Source organism: Mus caroli, chromosome 14 (assembly GCF_900094665.2).
Source record: "Mus caroli chromosome 14, CAROLI_EIJ_v1.1, whole genome shotgun sequence".
NCBI lineage: Eukaryota > Metazoa > Chordata > Mammalia > Rodentia > Muridae > Mus > Mus caroli.
In genome coordinates this window covers 21,342,077-21,360,969 of record NC_034583.1, presented here as the reverse complement: position 1 = coordinate 21,360,969, position 18,893 = coordinate 21,342,077, and the positions used below count along the sequence as shown (strand labels likewise).

Here is an 18,893-nt window from a genome sequence, read left to right as displayed (position 1 = left end):
CTCTCCCTCTCCCTCTCCCTCTCCCTCTCCCTCTCTAGACCCTTATTACAGTGTCTTAACATTTCAGAGTAAAATACTTAAACATACATTTTTTACTACTAATGTCTTAGACTAGAGATGTTAGAAGATGGCAGCCAGCAGAACCCATTCTATACTTTTGCCACTTATTTATTTACTTTTAATTTGTTCTTGTGATTTTATTGCTATGTCTTTCCTGTATTGTAACATTCACTCCTTTAAAGCGCACAGATCAATGGCTCTTTCATATATTTGACAGAGTTTGATTATCTAGCACTACATACTAATTCTAGAACTCTTGTGTACCCTGAAGGAATTCAGCCTATATCCCCTCTTCTTTCTTGGTCCATCTCCTCATCCTTAGGAGGGAGCACTGTTCTGCTTATCAATGGATTTGCAGATTTTGGAACATTTCAGATTGATGCAATGACACATGAACCTTAGTGACTGGCTTTATTCGCATAATATAATATTTCTAGGACCGCAGTCTGTCATTAATTTGTAATTCATTTTTTCTATCACTAGATAATACTCTATTATGTGAATACCCCTTACCTATTAGTAATACTGTTACATGCATGTACAGTTACCACATGAACATGTTTTTATTCCTCTTGAGCAGATACCTAGAAGTGAAATTATGTCACATGTAACTCTTTATTTAGTATTTTGCGGAATTGAAAAACGTGTTTTGAATTGTGGTTACTTTAGTTTAGAATTCTACGGGCAGTGCATAAGAATTCCAATTTCTCCATATCTTCACCAACATTTAGTTATCTAACTTTTTAACTTTAGCCACATTGATGGATAGGAGTGGGTTTGCATTTCCCCACTAATAAGTGCTGAGGAGTTATCTGGTCAGGTGCTTTTGGGCCTTTGCTGCATCTTTTGTAAGAGAGATGTCTATTCAAAACTGTTGCCTATTTTTAAATGATAATGATTTGCCTTTTGCCCTGTTGTATGAGCTCTTTACATTATCAAGAAATAAGTACCTTATGGCATATCTGCTGATATTTTTGAAAAAAGGTTGTGTTTTGCATGCAGCCATGCCTCTTTCATCTTTAGACACTTTCCTACCAAAATGTAAGAGCTAGGTAGTTAGATAGAAACTGTATGGACCACAACACAAAACTATTTGGCTTTTTCCCAAGAAAGCTCAGTAGCAAGTTCATTAGATGAAAATGGCAGTCTATTTAAAGCAGAACCAAGCAAAAGTCCCTTCTTCTGTCACCTATTTTATCATGTTCTTATAGATGGAGGTGATATTGGAGTCAGAGGTTATGCAAATGAACGTTGATGTAAGACTTTCATTTTCATGAGTCAGAATGTCTATCAGTTGTACCTCACAGTATGGGATTATACAGAAATCATAACCGAAGGTCTTAAGCTTCCCCAAAATATATATTCCCATTGTCAATCAAGATGGCGATTTACTTAAGCTTCATTCTGATTGATAAACCTTGGAACAGTAGACTTAAACGGTGCTTAAATGATACTAGAAATGTCCCTAGATACTTTAGTGGATAAGAGTTTATGGTATTTTTCTTTCTTTCCTTTTTTTTTTTCTTCAACATAGCTCATGAAAGATCAGGGATTTATTTTCCTGCCTTTACCTAAGCAAAACTTCGTGGTTCCTTGTTGGGATTTTTGATCTGTTAAGATGAGAATATATGGTACTCAGGCTGAGAGAAGAGTTCATGGGGGATCAAGGAGGCTAAGTGTAGTGTTTCCTGGAAAGAGAAGGGCAGATGTGAATAGTGTCTATGGCAGAAGCATGGGTACATTGGCACTTAGTCTGTGGACATTGTTACCAATGGAGTAAACCTTAGACAGCATTTGATTAGAAAGAGATAGAATTGATCACAGCCTTTTGTCCCCAAAGGCCACATTTGCTGCCAGTTCTTGGACTCTCTTCTGTAAGCAGACTCAGCTGATGTCAAGATCCATGTCAGAACGCCATCCATAATTCAGGGTCAATGTTTGCACACACACAGCCATATTAATTAATTAGTTAATTAATTAATTCATACATAAATACATAAAATTCAAAGATGGAATGACTTCAATATCCCTTTTCAAGTCAACTTCAAAAATAATCAAAAGGGCATATTTGAAACAACTAGAAATGAAATAATTAGGAATTCTTACACTTAGAAGAAACAACATGTCATCTGAGGATGCAAATTTGTCTCTATTCTTTAAAGATATACACTGAAATTTGATGAAAAATGTATGATGTGACCGTACTTTGGTTTAAAGTAAATGAGGAGGTGCAGTAGGGGCTTGGGGTTGAGGATAGAGGTGGGCAGGTCTGGCTGGAATCAGAACCAGTGTCTGGATGAGCTCAAACCCTCCATGGTAGAGAGGATACAGATGGAGAACTCTGGGTCCTCTGACATTTACAAGCTAGAGAACTGAGAGAGTCACCCTAGCAAAAACAGAACTGAAGAGCAAGGGAGGGCAAGCACCGAGACAACAACCAGCATCTGCAGCAACCTGCAGGGATGCACATGTGCATTACAACAAAACCTCTTATTTTGTTACTTAGTATGCTAGCCAGAAGTGTTGATTTAAAAACCAGGAACTCAAAATAACAACAACAACAACAACAAAAAGGATGTGTTCAGTCTCAAAAAGCACCTAGGTTTCAGGGAAGTCTGTGTCTCAGTGAGAGTTTCTATTGTTGTGAGGAAACACCATGACCAAAAAAGCAAGCTGGAGATGAAAGGGTTTGTTTGGCAGATACTTCTATCCATCACTGAAGGAAGTCAGGACAGGAACTCAAGCAGAGAAGGAACCTGATGGAAGGAGCTGATGCAGAGGCCAGGGAGAACTGCTGATTACTGGATTGCTCAGTCTACTTTTTTTATAGAATCCAGGGCCACCAGTCAAGAGAGGGCACCACCTACAGTGGGCTGAGCCCACCCTCATCAATCACTAATTAGAAAAATTCCCTATTGCTGGATCTGATGGGGGATTTTTCTCAGTTGAGCTTCCCTCATTTCAAATAGTCCTAGCTTGTGTTCTGTTGACATAAAATCAGCCATCACAACTCTTGTGTGAATTTCTACTGGATCATTTACTGGTGTGATAACTTAGGACTTTTGCTTTCTAGGCTCGTGTACAATGGGACAGTAGACACCTATGGTTTTCATTATAAGGCAGATAGAAAATTAATTAATGTGCTTAGAAGATGCCTGGTGCCAAGCTGGGTGTTTGTCTTGGCTAGGTTTCTAGTGTTGTGATAAAACACCATGACCAAAAGCAACTTGGGGTGGAAAGGGTTAATCTCAGCTTACATTTCCACATCATAGTCTGTCATAAAATAAATAAATAAATGAATAAGTCAGGACAGGAACTTAAAGGCAGGAACTGAGGCAGAAGCCACTGGCTTCTCTCACAGTGGCATTCTCTTATAGAACTCAAGGCCACCTTCCCAAGGGTGATGCCACCCACCATGAGCTGGGTCCTTCCACATTAAGAAAAATGCCCACGGGCCGATCCTAATTGGGGCATTTTCTCAATCGAGGTTTCCTCTTTCCAAATGACTCTAGCTTGTGTCAAGCTGGCATAAAACTAGCCAGCACCACACCCAGTGAAGGTTGTTGGCAGTGCTGTAATTGTCTTTATCTAAGTGATTAGTACAATGATGTCATAGTCTAGATAGAGCAGCTGACTATACAATGGACAAAGGGTAATAGGGGATTAGTTTGTGTTATTCATGCTAACTACAAGCTTCTGCAACTGGATTTATCAGTCACACAATGAACTGTGTGTGACTTTTGGCAAGTTCCTTCCCTTTTCCATGCTTCTATTTCCTAGCTGTAAAATAAAGACACTGAACTATATCGACGTAGCAAATAACTTTAATCCCTTATGTCAACTCTAGTTGATCTCTTATGGGCACCTGGGAAACAGATTTGAAAGGCTTCTGAGGCCTGGCCTGGAATCAGTTGATAAGTATGCTGTGATCTGTTAGCAATGCCCATGATGGACAAGGAGACCAACGGCAACTGTGCTGACATTTTCCAGGCCTCGACAGAACGGTCTTCAGGGCCTTCCCTAGCTCCCTCGATTTGTTTTCTGGGTCTGCTTAATGGATGTGTGAGGCTATAGGTGACAGCCTATCCTTTTCGAGGATTCTGAACAGACAGTGTCTTTGGAATGGGAATAGAGGTGAACAGCCCTGTGAAGAATCTGAAAGCCTGTCAGAAAGTTATAAGGCCTCCTCTGAATGAGACAAAGGTTTCTTTGAGACCTCAATGTAATTTAAGCATTTAAATAAATAAATAAATAAATAATCAATCCATTAGGGGGGAGATGGGATGGTCCCCTGAAGTTTTGCAGATTATCTTGTTCAGGGATGCCTGGTAGGTTGAGGTGTCTGGTCTTGTAGGTTTCTGACAGTAGCATGTAGCGAATCTAAATGGACATTGGAAGTAGTGATTTCCTGATCTGCACAGGAAGTTACAGGTTTTGAATGACTATTGTATGACTATGAATATGGGGCACAGATAGAATATTTTAGAAACCAATTTAGCCACTTTCAATATTCAGAGTATGAGGCAGAGGGGGTCTGTCTTCAGTAGTTCTCAATGAACTTCAGCAATGGGGTTTGATTTCCAGGAGCCTTCTGCAGGATGCCCAGGTGTGGATCTCTTTTCAGGTCTCTGTTCTCATAAGGCAAAACAAGGTAACTCCTTTATCCACTGGCATTTTATCGTCTTAAGCACAAGCGTCTTTCCAAGGGCTTTGAGGTCCCCACCTTACCTTTTTGATTTGACAGCAGGTCTTTCTCCTCACATTCTGCCTCACTCTCAGCATCACATGGCTGGCATGCCCTTCTCCTGCACGCTTCGCTACAGAGAGCTGCAGTGGCTGTGAACTCAGGTCTCTGCACAAGCAGAAATCACCTGCCTGTCACCACACGGTTACGCTACTTTTAATGGAAGCATGCCATTTCAGATGACTTTCTCTGAAGCAACACTACACTTGCCTTTTGCCCTGAGTGCCTCCTCCAGTCTGGCGCTCTGACGGAAGGACATTCTTACAGGGGACTCTATGAATAGGATGGCAGTAATAAGCAGCTGAAAATAATCTGTGAGGCGTTCGTAAATTGCCCCTCGTGAGCTGCAGTGCTCATGAAAGATAATTTGTGGTTCTTGCAGAACACCCTGAAAACTGGGTCTTTCATCTGCTGTGCATTTTGCAATTAAAACATTTCATTTCTCATATTAGCAAATGATAACTCCACATTTGTTCATCTAAACAACTTGATTTATATTTTTCTGTTCTGAGGAGCTGTTGACATTTCAGAGTAAGTAATTATTTTCACTGCCAACTGCTGTGTGTGGTGACTGTAGGCAAATGATAGAAATCTGAGTCTACACATGCGTCACTTAACTCCTTTTGCTTAAAGACTACCTATTAAGCCAGAGGCCTTTTGCGTGGGTTATCATCTGTACATCGACATCTAATAGGATCAGGGTGTTGACAGGCGAGGGTTTGAGCCACGTTCATGGTTTGCGCAGTGTACTAGAAACTCTTTTATGTAATCTCTGAGAGGAGAGGGCAAGGCTGATCTGCAGCATTGCCAAACCACTGACAGGGCAGAGTACACTTGCAGTCCTAAATCACTTGTTAGAGGAGGTATGTGCTGCTGGCCTTGGGAGTTCTTAGGGCATGTGCTAGCTGCCCAAGTCTCCATGGGGCGAGTGTCAGAATTCTATGAGGAATGCTCATGAGAACAGTGAGCCATGCCTGCTAACAGCATGAGCTTGAAGAACATTTGGTCAAATCAAGAGGAAGAGTAAAGGAACGTTCTCAATTTCCTCTCAAATTATGTTCTTGGCCAAAAGGAAAAAAAAAAAAGGTGCAGCTAGGACAATGGAAAGAAATGCTTTTTTTTTTGTTTTGTTTTGTTTTTTTTTTCAGTTTGAAAGTAGTTGCTCCATCCTTAGAATAGAAACTCGGTCACACAGTTGAATTGAGCTACCTCGGCACAAAGGAGAGGTGTCAGGACAAATGACAGCCCATGCAGCCGTGGGCCTTCGCTGGGAACTCTTGGTGTGCTGTTCCCTTACATGTTGTAATTTTTAATGCATATTAATTACATACACTAATGGGGTTCATTGTGACCGTTCACATTTAAACTTCTTCTGCTATAAAAAAGAATATGTAGCTGAATTGATACTCCAAAATGACAGTCTGTCCTTAGTCCACTGGTATATATACAAGGTTTCCATTGCTTATAGCACGCTCAACAGCTGTCCATCCCAACATGTGAACATCCCATTTATATTCCGGTTGAGGAGTAGACAACTGACTGGGGATCCAAACCAATTTTTACATGGCCTTGAGGGGTGAAGTCGAGCCAGTACCCTGAATGGCAAATGTGCTTTATCCTTTGAACCAACTCCAATTGATTAGTTCTGGTTGCCTATAGTGCTGTCTTAAGAAACCATCTGTGGTATATTTGAGGCTCAGCTGGGAAAAGAGCTGGGATTGATTAGCAATGTCTGTCATGGGCTTTAGAGGAACAGCTTGCCCCATATTTGTCATTTTCTGCTTTTAACATGTCTTTAACTCCTCTGTGCTCTCTTCCTGTGCAAAATAGTTATAATCCTAAAATGTGCCTGTAGTGTAAACAGAAAGAGAAGGTATAGGTATATTCCACTTTAAGAAACCCTAGCATAGAAATGCAAATTTGGAAAAAAAATGCATCAATCTGGAGCCAATTATTTCCATTACAGAAAAGATTCCATGAAAGGTTCCTTTAAATAGCGAGCTCCCCCGCTGCATTCAAATGATGATTCAATTTATAAAAATTCACTTTGCATGCAACTCTCTCAGACCAAGTCTGTGGACTCTGCAAGCCATACCTGAACTTTTTAAAGCCATGCTGAAGCGCTAGCCAGGATGTCTGCCCTCCAGTGCCTCGAGTCCCGCGCCCACCCCCCAGTAACTCCCACTCCCCCTCAAACTTCCTTCTTATTTCCTATCCCAGAGTGTTGAGCATACAATCTGGGTGGTGATCAACAGCTACTGGCTCCCACCCGACACGGCTGCATTTCATTAGTGGGTAAGCTGATTGCTCCAAGGGTGTTTATGTGTGGGTGTAGCTGTACAAATCCATGCCCTCTGTGCACTGCAGATGCAGATGCGGATGCAGAGACACAGCCGCCATTCAGCCTAAGCTAAAGCCATCCCTTCTGGGAGAGTTCTAGGGTAAGGTTCCCATTGCTTGGTGGATATGGTCTCTTGATGATATCTGCCCTGTATTCTAGTTTACCATTCTCTCCGTGTTCTTTCACATCAAAACCTTGCCCAGGCTCCAGGCCTGAGTCCCATTACCCAGACATGGAACCTTCATCTTCCCCTACAGCTTAGAGAGCCCCAAATGGCTTTTTGATTTAGAAAATTAAATATAATCTGAGTCTTGTGGCCAGCTATGAAATTCCCAACCAACAGACATTTCCACTAAATGTGTAACATACGCAACATCTCAACATCCCACCAATCTAGCATGAACTGGAATTAAGAGGCAGCCAGTACGGGTCGAGTAAGAGCACCAGGCTATTCCCAGGCAATTCAACTGGTGGCCCCAGAGCTCCTAAAAATGCCTATTGGCACACATGTCCGAATTCTTGTTGCTCTGCAGAATCCAGCTTAATCCAGAAACAGGTACCTAAAAGAGATGGCGTTGCTCTTCTCTTTGTTCCTACACATAGACTTCTTGTCATATCTTCTCAGTTGCAAGATATGAGTGTGTCTATTATATCTACGGCATTTAAAAGTTGCAGCATAAACTTATTCCCACTGAGTACTTTGTTTTATTTTTTTGGATACATTTTTTCCTTAGTTGTTTTGGAAGATAAAACATGGGACAGGAGCATCAAACACATCAGGCTCACTCAGACATTTCTTCCGGGCCCTCAGTGATGGAGGGGACCTTGGACGTGAAGGCTCTCAGGCTGATGAACTGTCCATAAGCTCCTTACTTCCCATCTTCTCAGACTTCCTGGCTGATGCCAAGGGTCTCCCTTGGTACTGGGCTGTGATGGCTGCATAGGTACATCCATAGATAGCAGCCGCCAACATCATGAGACATACGATCCCACATACTACCCCAGTGATGACCACAGTAGCCACAGCATGGCGCAGGTTGGTTGGCTTTGGTTTGGGTTTGGCCTCACACTCCAAGGGATCTTGCTGTCCTGAGCTATTCTCATGAGAATTCTGGGCATCCTGCGGGGCAGAACCAGGCTGCCGGACTAGTGAGGGTGCCAAATCCTGAGAAGGTAGAGAACAGGGTTGGTACAGTTCATGAGGAATGGAGAGGAGAGCCTTTCCATTCCAGGATTCAGGCAGCCTGCAGATGGCACCATCTGTTTCTCCCCCTTTAAGAAAACAAAGCAAAGAGTGATGATGGAGCTTTGATACAACAGTATTCCAAAGTCCTCAGCCTGCCACAGAGTAGATAGACAATTATTTATGGCTAAGAATTTGTTAGGAAGCAAGTTACTTTAATATTATATAAAGGCTGAGGGGACCACTGGGCACACACTGATGGAGAATGTGAGAGCCTAACATCTAAGGACACTGTGGTCTCCAGCCTTCCTCCCACAGACTGCCCATCACACAAGAATCCTTTGCTGCTGGATTCCCACTAAAAATCAGAGAACTGATATGTCATTTGAATGTTAATTCCAGAGACCTTATGTCTCTCTCAACACTCTTTAGAGAGTCAGAATGGTGTTTTCTGGGTTTTGTGTACCTGAGCATTTGACAATACGATATGCAGCTCTTGGTATTTAAGTAACTCATCCACTTGGGCCTCATGACATTTACTACTTTGAGTGCCAAATACTCCAAGGAGTTATCAAATGTGGGTTTGGGTCTCTATAAGGTAACTGATTTCTTGGGGCATCTGTGGTAGTTATCCTCCCGCGGAGTACTAGACTCCACCTCTTCACACTGGCCTGTGTAACCACTAGTACACTATTTGACTTTATGGGAATAAACTTCTTAAAGTTTTCTTCCATCAGAACATCCCAGTTGTGTCTGACTTGACCGTTCAAAATCCGCATCCTCCATCTTATAGAGAATTCTTTTTAAAATCCATACAGGGCATGAATGAATAAGTCAACACCCAAACCTAGTCTCGTGGACACTTCCTCCTCTCTACTTCTTTTTCTCTGGTTTGTCCTGGGACCAGGGCAGTGCCAGGACAGCCTACTTGACAGGCAGGACCCATATAGGTTCTATGCTTAGTTTTTCCCAGGCTTCCCTAAAAACATCAGCAGGGGAGGGTAGCCTGTTCCCTTAGCAAATAGAGAGTACAGATTCTCAGTAGACATCACAGGGAATTGTTTTAAGTTCATGCCAGAAAAGTACATATGGTGGTTGTCACTTTAGTGTTATTGTCTCATGCTACTACATAGTCATTTAGGGCTTGGGAGATATATGCCCACCATTCCTATCTAATCATCTTAAGACAAGGTTGTAAGCGGCCTATAAACAGATAGGACTACTCCACAAGACAAGAGCTATCACATGACCCAGAAACACCAGGGTTGTCAACAAGGACAAAATCCAATACATACTCCTTCTGCTGCCATTGCTTAAAACTGAATGACACATGACTAGACTCCCTTGGGCCCCTCCTGGCTTCTTCAGCAATCCCTTGAGGCATGAATCCCAGCTTTAAAGCAATAAGATCAAAGAGGAGTTTCCTGAGCCACTGGTGTTCATGAGGCTAGAGGGCTCAGGTGGCTGCTCCAGCTGAGCCAGGGCTTCACTCAGCTGGGCTGAGATGAGAGGCTCGGCCTCTGTGGGAGCTTATCTCCCTCAGCACCTGGCTATGGTGGCTCTCACTAGGGCCTTTATGTCAAGGCAGAAGGCAGGAGAGGCAGATACCCTGGGGGAGTGAAAGCATTTCATCCAACCAAAGCACTGGGAGGCTCCCACAGGAGAACCCAGGCTGCTATGCCAGACTGCTTCACTGGCTGGTGTTCACACCTCGGCTATGGTATAGTGTGTATCCACTCCAGGCACATTCTTGTTCTGTAACCACTTCCCTCTCTAGTATTGTGCTAAGATTCACACCCTTGGGACTCAAGAGCAAAGGACAGGCCTACGATGAATGCTCGGACACAGCAGAAACACGGGACCTGTGCCTGGCCTTGTCACAGTAGCCTCCTGTGTAGCTGTGGTCTTAGTCAGGATCCTCCTCCCACCTCCACCACCTTCTCAGGGAAAAAGCCCCAATCCTCAACCTCCAACTGTCCTCACTGGACATTGAAAGCACTTTCTTGGAAGGAAGTGGGTTCAAATCTTAGATCTCTATATAACTTAGCTGTGTAGTTCTGGAAAGTTCCTTACTCACTCTGAGCCTCTGCTTGCAATACTAGACAGCAGGAGAAGCATAATAATGGAATTCACTTTTCAAGATTGTTCTGAGGATTTGCATGAATAAATAATCGTGTCAAGTGTTCAGCGTGGCACTACCATACCTTGCTCAGAGTACTTAGTTCACACTTAACCATGAACATCAAAGTCTAGGTTCCTATGTGAATAAAGGACGCCAGCTTAGCATCCTGCACGCACAGTTGGGTAAAGGGGAGTTTATTCTACATGGACCAAAGCAAATTGCTTTGCCCTTAGGCCTACAGGATCCTAAGTTTTTCTATTTTTTGGGTTTCATCTGAAGCCATATGACTGAGTTTTGATCACTTCCAACACACAGACTCCCCACTATATTTCCTCTGTCTGCCATATTAGATGGTGACCTTAAATGTCATGTAATGAAGTTATTGACATCGCCATCCAGAAGAGGGTTATGTCCCCAAATGGTTGTGTGGAATGCAGACCTGGGATGCAGGTCTCACTCCCAGTTGCCAGGGACTCAGGCAGGGGTAATCAGTAAATTTCAGGACAGACTGAAATCAGGTGGTCTGTGAGATTAATCACCCTGCTTTGACTGATACCTTCAGTGTTTGCAATTGTTGATGAAGGTTCACACTAGCATCTGCTCTCTTGGTTTAGTTTTAGACATTCATTTTAGGCTCAGTGTATGCATAAGCAGAGTGTCTCCCGTGTCTTGTATCTAGATAGTATTCTTCCTTTCTTGATGTCAGGACACCAGATCATGGTCCAGTGAACTGATTTTTACCTTACTCTGAAAAGACTGTTATCTGCACTTTAGAAGCATTGCTATAAAGGAAAGTTAAACCACACTGCTGGCTAAAGGGACCAAAATCAGCCCTAATACTATCAGCTTCTGCTTGGTAGCACTACATGGTAGACAAAGGCATTCCTTCACATAAGTTTGTGGCTGAATAGAATACCACCATTGCCTGCATTGCTTTGTGGGTGTCCTTGGTCTCGAAACTGCCTATTGATTTACACTGGACAATGTTCTTCTTTGATGAAAACCCTCTTTCGGGGATGGTCTGTTTCATGCCTGTGATTTAATCCAGAGAGCAATGGCTCTAGCCACCTTACCTCCAGACATGCTTGGTTTTTGGTTTTGACCTATCAGAAGGATGTTACTAAGTTAGATAGTTGCCTTGGAGAGCTAACTTCAACCTTGGCTAGTTGGTGATGCATCCATTGCTCTTAGACTATTGAGAAGCTTTCAAATTGTGATGTGGCACGTTTGAGATCCTACCATGTGTATACCATGCCTCCAGGTGCTGTGTTTCCCCCAATTCAACTGCAACGCTCAGGTCCCCCTGGGCTCAAGCATGTAATCACCAACAACACCCCTCCCCACCCTGAAGTGTGACAAGTGCTTCAAACATGTCCGCTTTCTGAGCCTTCCACTGAGTACCTCTGCAAGGCCTCCCACTGCCCCCCTTCCCTATTTGCTAAAAGCATCCCCAATTATGCAGTTACCAAGTAGAAAGGAATACAAAGCAATCTTCCATAGTTACTCTTTGCCTCTCTCAGCCCACCACTCTCTCCATCCCCTCAGCCATTTCTACCATGGCATTGTTCCAAATGCCAATCACGTATTGCCATCCTTGTCTAGGCCCCTGTCATCTCTTCTCTGCTCTACTGAGATCACCTCCCCCTTCATCCCGCTGGCTCTTCTTCAATGGCCTTTGCTCTGCCCTGTCAGAGTCAGCGGCCTGGCATTTTACACAGTGGTCAGCTCATACTGTTCCCTAGACAAGAATTCCTCAGAACTTCCCACCTCCCCTAGAATACAATCCAGACAGGGCACCTGCTCTGCACATGTTTAGAGGCTGGGCGTGCGCCCAAGATGGGCTGTGTGTTATCTCCACCCACTGACTCACTCCTCTGGCTCTTGCTAAGCCAGGCTAGCTTCTTCACCAGGCCCTTAAAGCCTGCTGGGCCCCCATCCCCATAGTTATCTTCTGTTCCTTCTTTTTGTTGTTCTGGTTCTTATATATGCCATTTTCTTGGGAGGCTTTTCTTTCCTATCCTATCTAAGCTGGAGCGCATTCCCCTCTAATATCACTTGCTCCCCTTACTGTCTTACCATTGCTGTCTGAATCCATGCATTTGTTTATGGTCTTATAGAGTATCTTTCTTTTCATCCTTCCAATGAAACCTTCGTAATGATAAGTGTTTCCTAGTCACTGCCCTTTTCTCTGGGTCTAGGGTAGTACCTAGAACATCAAGGATGTTCAAGGAGAGGAAGGAGCAAATGGTGCTCAGAAAAGCAATGTAGGGTTCAGGAAAGAACCCAAAGCCAAGGTCCAACAGTCATGCTTTCTACTCTCATTTTTTCTTTGCCTGTCCAATCTTAGGCTGGTCATTGAACTACTCTGGGCTTCTGTTCTCCATTGGCAACCAAGGCTGCCAAGCTTTCTCTCTGATAGCAAAGGCTATGAGGTGTGAGAGGTGATCTTTGTCACAACTGTTCCACTGTGCTTTACAGTGTAAAACAGCCACTTGGTACATAATGAACAGAAAGAAAACAAAAACAAAACACCACATGCACAATTTGACCCTTAGACTATACATTATTAACTCCTGAGTGACTTCCAAAGTTTACTCTTTCTAATATTCTAGGGTCTGTTGCTTAGATTTGAGCTTCTGATTAAAGAAATAGTAATTTCAGAGAAAGGGCCTTCTGGACCCAATTTCAGTATTTAATAAGATTTATAGCCATCTTTTGGTAGAATTAGAAAGAGGGGGAAGCTAGCCTAAGAAGGGAGAGCCACATTGCCAAAGAGATCACACTTGGAAATTAGAGCTGAGGATGCTTTGGTATGTGATTCCCAGAGAGAAGTCCACGCCATCTGCATGCACACTATGATAGGCATAACACCCAATGTCCTCCAAACTCCAGTAGACACTTACTCCCCTCATGAAGCTAACATACTTCTATGTGAAGACACACAAAAGCCTACAGCTTCCCCTTGCACTGTCCTCCACCCTCTTGAGATGCTGAGGTTGGTGGCACACAGAAAGGCACACTACTAACCTTGAAAGGTGAATCTCTCCAGCCAGAGTTTCAGACCCAGTAAGTGGCAGTCACAAATCCAAGGGTTGTCCTTAAGAAGTACCAGCCTCACCTTGGGCATGGCCTCTAGAAGTTCACGATCTAGATGTAGAAGATGGTTCTGCTGCACAGCAAACACAGTCAGGTTCTCCCAAGGCTTCCCCAGAGATGTGGGGAGGATGCTGAGGCTGTTGGATGAAAGATCTAGCTCCCTGAGCCCAGGAAGGGCACGGGCAAAGCTGCTTTCTATGGAAAGCAGGGAATTTTGGGTTACATTTAAAACCCGCAAGTGTGGAAGTCCATAGAAAGCCTCTGCAGCCAGATTTGAAAGAGAGTTGTTAGATAAATTTAAGGTGGTAAGCAGTGATACAGATTGAAATGCAAGAGCAGGAAGCCAGTGGATCTGGTTATCTTGTAAGAGCAGTGTTACTGTCCATGGGGGTAAATTAGTGGGGACCTTTGACAGCCCCTGACCACTGCAGTCCACGGAGTTTGATGATGGGTGGCACAAACATTTCATGGGGCAGCTGCCCACTCCTGGGAGCAGGAGACCCACACTGGAGACCAGCAGCAGAGTACCTAAAGCAAGGAGAAGAGGAAGGGATGGAGGCCAGTGTATGAAATGTGGTCGCCAACAACCAAGGAATTCCCAGGCAGTGTGGTCCTGAGCCAGCAGTGCCTTCCACCCAGCTAGAAAGGAGGTCCTCACCCTTCACAGAATGGGACTGAGTACTTCCAGGCCGGCCACTGAGGCTACTGTGACTGACTCGGTCATCAGACTGTATAAGACTGATATCACATGAAACAGTGAGGGGAACGTCTGGGTCATGTGTCCTTTGGAGGTCAGAGCCAGGTGTGTGGGCTGTGGCAGGTTGAAAGGTCACAAAGGAGCTGATGCCCACATTTCTAAAAGGACCTCTCTGGAGGAGGGTAGGCCGGTTGAGCTTTGTATGGTGGTAGAAATGTTCTGTGCCTGCCCCCCAACATGGATGTCACTAGACACCTATAGTTCCAGAGCTCCCAAAATGTGATTGCTGCGACCCAAGAACTGACTTTTAATTTTGACTTGGTCTTAATTTATACTTCAGTTATCAGATGTGGCTTCAGGTGGCCCTATTGACTAGGGAATACCTTTACAAACAGCTATCTAGCTTTGCAGGTATAACCCAATCTGTAGTGATCCTCTTTCTCCTTTTTTTCTATGATGGTTTTAAAAATTACCAAAAAGCGTTAGAAACAATGTAAGACATATCCTTCTTCCTGAAACTTTTACCATCCTCTCATAGATGATCAGACTTCTATCATCTCCTTGCTTCTTACTGAGAAGTGCAGTGCTTTAGTGGGGCATACAACCTTCTTCTAACCATCTCTGGTTTTCCTCCCAGAAGCCCCTTCACAGACTTGCTCCACAGAAGCCCCACAGAAACCTGCTTTCTGTCTTTAGACATACTCAAAACAATAGTCGTTGTATCAGGGTTATGGTATGTAGTGCCATGCTCAATTTCATGGTACTGGGGATCTCACTCAGAGATCTGTGCTTGCTAGGCTACTACTATCAACTGAGCCTTGGCGCCTGCCTTCTTGATACTATTTAATAAATGGGTTCAGAGTTGAAATGTTTATAACATTTCCAGCTTGAGTTGAAACAGGGACCTACAGCATATTACCTGAATATTCTTTTGAGATCTTTGGAGTTGTCTAAGGATTTTTCTCCCTGAAGCTGAGGACTAAACCTGGGATCTTATACTTGTTCATCAGGTGCTCTACTGCTGAGCTAAATGCTCAGAGCATAAAGGTGCCATCTTGTACTCAATTTTCCTTCACTTACTGCAAGATCCAACATTTTCAGAGTTGGAAGTATTGGGAGCTTATCTTGGACATGGGTTGAAATGAGTCTATTAGGTATTCCTTCTGATTTTTATTTCTGTAATTGCTAGAGATGATCACAGAGATAGAATGGTATTATGCCAAGCTTTGTAAAATGCAGTGGATAATAAGGACAATAGCAAATGACCAGATGGCATACACTGCATGTCAGAGATCAATCCTACTGCTTTATAGACACATATCCACCCTAATGACCTTGTCATTGTTGACCTTGTCAACATAGTTGTTTGTCTTCAACATTTTGAAGGGAAAAAGCAAACAAACAAATAAACAAAAAAACAAAACAGGCATAGAGAGGCTAAATCATTCCCTAAGTTCACAGAAACAGTAAACAATCTAGCAGGATTTGATCCCAGACCGTCTACAGAATCTGTGAGAATTCTTATCTGTTCTATTTCTCTGCCAGATATTCAAGAGAGATATGGTGCAGCAATCAGGGGTGGATTTACACAATGGTATACTGTTTCTTTGTCTACTTCATATAAATATAATCATACATTTATCCTATTCTGCAATCTGTTCTTTTTTGTCAAAGCTATGTATCCACCTGAGTACTTAGAACGCGTCTTCATTTCTTTTAGCTAATAAGGCACATTCCTTGTGTTGGACAATGTCAAACTCAGTGACTACCTATCCCTCATTGAGGAGCATTTGGGCTTCCAGGATTCCCTACTCACTTATTACAAATGGCACAGCTGTAGGAATGTGGGTGACTGCTCCCCAAAATAAAGAGTGGGTCTCATTGTTGGATTCAGAGAATTGATATATTTTTAAAAGGCTGTGTTATCATTTTTCAAAGTTCCTATTTCCCTCCCTTTTTTCTCTCTTGGGACTTGAATTTCTAAGTATGACAAACATGTGTCAAGCACGCATTCTGTTGAACTGGAGAGGCATTGACAGGGCCATGGAATGCTATTCAAAATAAAATGCCTATCAACATGGAGGCTTTCAAGAGATGGTTATTTATTTGATGTTCTGGTTTACACCTCACCTAGGGGGAAACACTGAATGACTGTCAAATGTACTATACCTTGATCTCCTGCTTTGTACTCTGCTCCTGGCTGCCGGTACCCAGGACTGCAGGACTGGAAAAGGAGAAGCTTTCCAAGGGAAAGTTGCTGCCTTTGATTTAGTTCAAGAGACATAGAGCATCCAAGTCCCCTTCTCCATCTTCAAACAGAAGTCTACAGCCCTTGTTTTTCTGTCATTTTCCTGATATCTAACTTCTTTCAAAGTTCAAATAAATGCCTTTCCATTAGAAATCACCAGACACTATCACTGTGACTGAGCCACAAGGATTAATTAGTTGCAGGGAATCAATCCGTAAACAACGGAGTACCCACCCAGTCCATTTATCTCTTAATAAAAGGCTTATATTTCTGAAATGGGAGCCAGTTTGCCTCCCACTTCCCCAAAGGAAGTAATATATGAACTCCAACTCAAGGCACCATGTTGTCTATGAAATGGCCCATGACAAGCCCACTGCATGTCCACACCACGACTATACACATTTGTCTTCAGCCCCCTTTCCCCCTTGCTCAGCATGGTAACACATCCATCTTTCCACTGAGAGAGAGTTTTTTCTTTTTCTTTTTCTTTTTTTTTTTTTTTTACATCTGTCCAATGTTTTAAGAAAGACAGGTTGAAAATTGATTTCTCACAGACACTTCTTAGAGGGGATCGCCCCCTTCCCTCAGGTGGGGGACTTCTGGGGTAGGGGCAATGGAATTCATTCCTGCTCACCTTTCATGGCCCAGGCTCCGCAGCACAAACCCTCATCCAATGTATATCCTGGCCTGTGGACTCACAGATCAACACACCCGGGCTACGGCAGACTTGGAAACCAGCTTTCCATTCTCTTTCCCTGAATCCAGCATGGGCTTTTCTCCAGTGCAGAAAACAGTTGCTGAATTCAGGAGGTCACTTATTTAAGCAGCTTGTCCCCTTGTCTCTGTCTGCTGTGGTCCTTCTCCATAAGAGGGGTCTTTTGATTGTGTCCGGTCTTTTTTTTTTTTTTTTTTGGAAAGTGTCAACCTCCCTAGGATCTTCTCTGCCTCTCTCATTCAGACAGCAAACCCCATAAAGAATGTTGGTCAGACCTTGGTGAACAGCTGTAGCATTCAGACATGACCCCAATGGCCGGGCCTTTTTGATTATTTAATCTGCTTGAAGTCCAGGGCACCAAAATAAAACAGCCTTCTTAATCCGGCTGTGGCTTCTGCATTCTCTTGACTTATCAACCGTGCTGTGTCAACCCTCACTGGTGGTGGTGGTGGGGGAGGGTACGAATCCCTAACCTGGGGTCTTGCAACAGAGCCTGCAGGGAGTGTAATATGAGAACAAATTGGCCTGCTGGAGGCTGACAGTTTCCATTGGGGCACTTCTTTGGCTATCCTGGGTACATTCAGCCCAGGTCCCTGGAGATTAGCTGCGTTGACAGGTCCTCATGCCCTGAAATCCACAGCCATGGTTTCCTTACATGGGCATTACAATCCCTCCTCCCCAGTGCCACAAATACATCTCACCTTGCTTGCTACACACACACACACACACACACACACACACACACCACTGCTGACACATACTAAAAGGACCTTTTGGCCAGCATGAAATACTTCATCTTTTTACATTACCTAATGCTGAGGTTCAGACCCTTTTCTCAATACTGTTCACATATAAAACAATAAAGTTGGCTAAGTAAGAGCTAGAAACCAACTGAGTTGGTTGTTCACCAATAAGCAATGAGGCAAACTTTCCAAATGGGGATTGGAACCAGCTCTTTGAATGTACAAATGCCTGCCACTGGCTGAAGTGGGCTTCCAGTGCCTGAAGTGAGCCAAGAAAAAAAAAAAAAAAAAAATTAAAATAAAAAAAAACAATAAAAAAAAAACCCAACCAACCAACCAAACAAACAAACAAAAAAAGAAAAACAAACCTACTGTAGAATATTCCACAGGCCTTCTATGACTGGTCAGGTGACAAAGGTACTTTTTATTGAGGTTGCATAAAACCCAAGAAGTATAGATGAGCAGCTGAGTGTGAACTCTGGAATCAGATAGGTCTGGATTGCATTTACCCTCACAAAGCCTCACCTCCTACAGGGCTAATGATAGCCAGTGCTTTATGAAATTGCATCCAGGATTAAATCTAGACCAGAGTACCTTCATGAAGGCTGAAGGCTCCAAGGATCGAGGAGACTGGTCCCAGGACTTCTGAGCTCCTCTCCTTGGAAGAGCTCCGGGGGGGGGGGGGTGCCTGTCTTCTCATACCACAGAGGAAGGCAGGTAATCCCTTATGCATGAGACCTGATAGGGTATGTGATTCCTCTGAATAGCCTCTTGGGGAATGTTTTTCTTTTTTTTTTTTCTTGATATTTATTTATTTTTTTTTCTTTAATTTTTAATATTTTTTTATTACATATTTTCCTCAATTACATTTCCAATGCTATCCCAGAAGTCCCCCATAGCGCCCCCCACTTCCCTACCCACCCATTCCCATTCTTTTGGCCCTG

General features: G+C 43.3%; 2 protein-coding genes across 4 annotated transcripts in view; one reads left to right on the top strand and one right to left on the bottom strand.

Moving 5' to 3' along the window:
• Positions 1-18,893, top strand: part of Cacna2d3 (calcium voltage-gated channel auxiliary subunit alpha2delta 3) — an 810,117-nt gene that overhangs the window by 678,170 nt on the left and 113,054 nt on the right. The window lies entirely within an intron of this gene.
• On the bottom strand, positions 5,951-17,640 carry Lrtm1 (leucine rich repeats and transmembrane domains 1). 2 transcript variants are annotated; one of them, XM_021181599.2, is made up of 3 exons: positions 17,126-17,640; positions 13,478-14,074; positions 5,951-8,417 (listed from the first exon to the last, which is right to left on the bottom strand). In XM_021181599.2, the coding sequence occupies exons 1-3, from the start codon at positions 17,130-17,132 to the stop codon at positions 7,987-7,989; spliced, it is 1,035 nt and encodes a 344-aa protein (XP_021037258.1). In that variant the 5' UTR covers positions 17,133-17,640; the 3' UTR covers positions 5,951-7,986. The 2 variants fall into 2 exon arrangements, with proteins under 2 accessions (XP_021037258.1, XP_029324872.1); XM_029469012.1 differs by lacking the exon at positions 17,126-17,640 and adding an exon at positions 16,413-17,114.

Excerpts from the sequence above, each read along its gene's own strand:
- Lrtm1 (XM_029469012.1), bottom strand. The coding sequence starts at position 16,527 with ATGTCTCTTGAACTAAATCAAAGGCAGCAACTTTCCCTTGGAAAGCTT. Across the intron at positions 14,075-16,412 it reads GTACAAAGCAGGAGATCAAG|GTACTCTGCTGCTGGTCTCC; the intron begins GTATAGTACATT and ends TCCTTGCTTTAG. Across the intron at positions 8,418-13,477 it reads GGAGAGATTCACCTTTCAAG|GGGGAGAAACAGATGGTGCC; the intron begins GTTAGTAGTGTG and ends GTTTTCTTAAAG.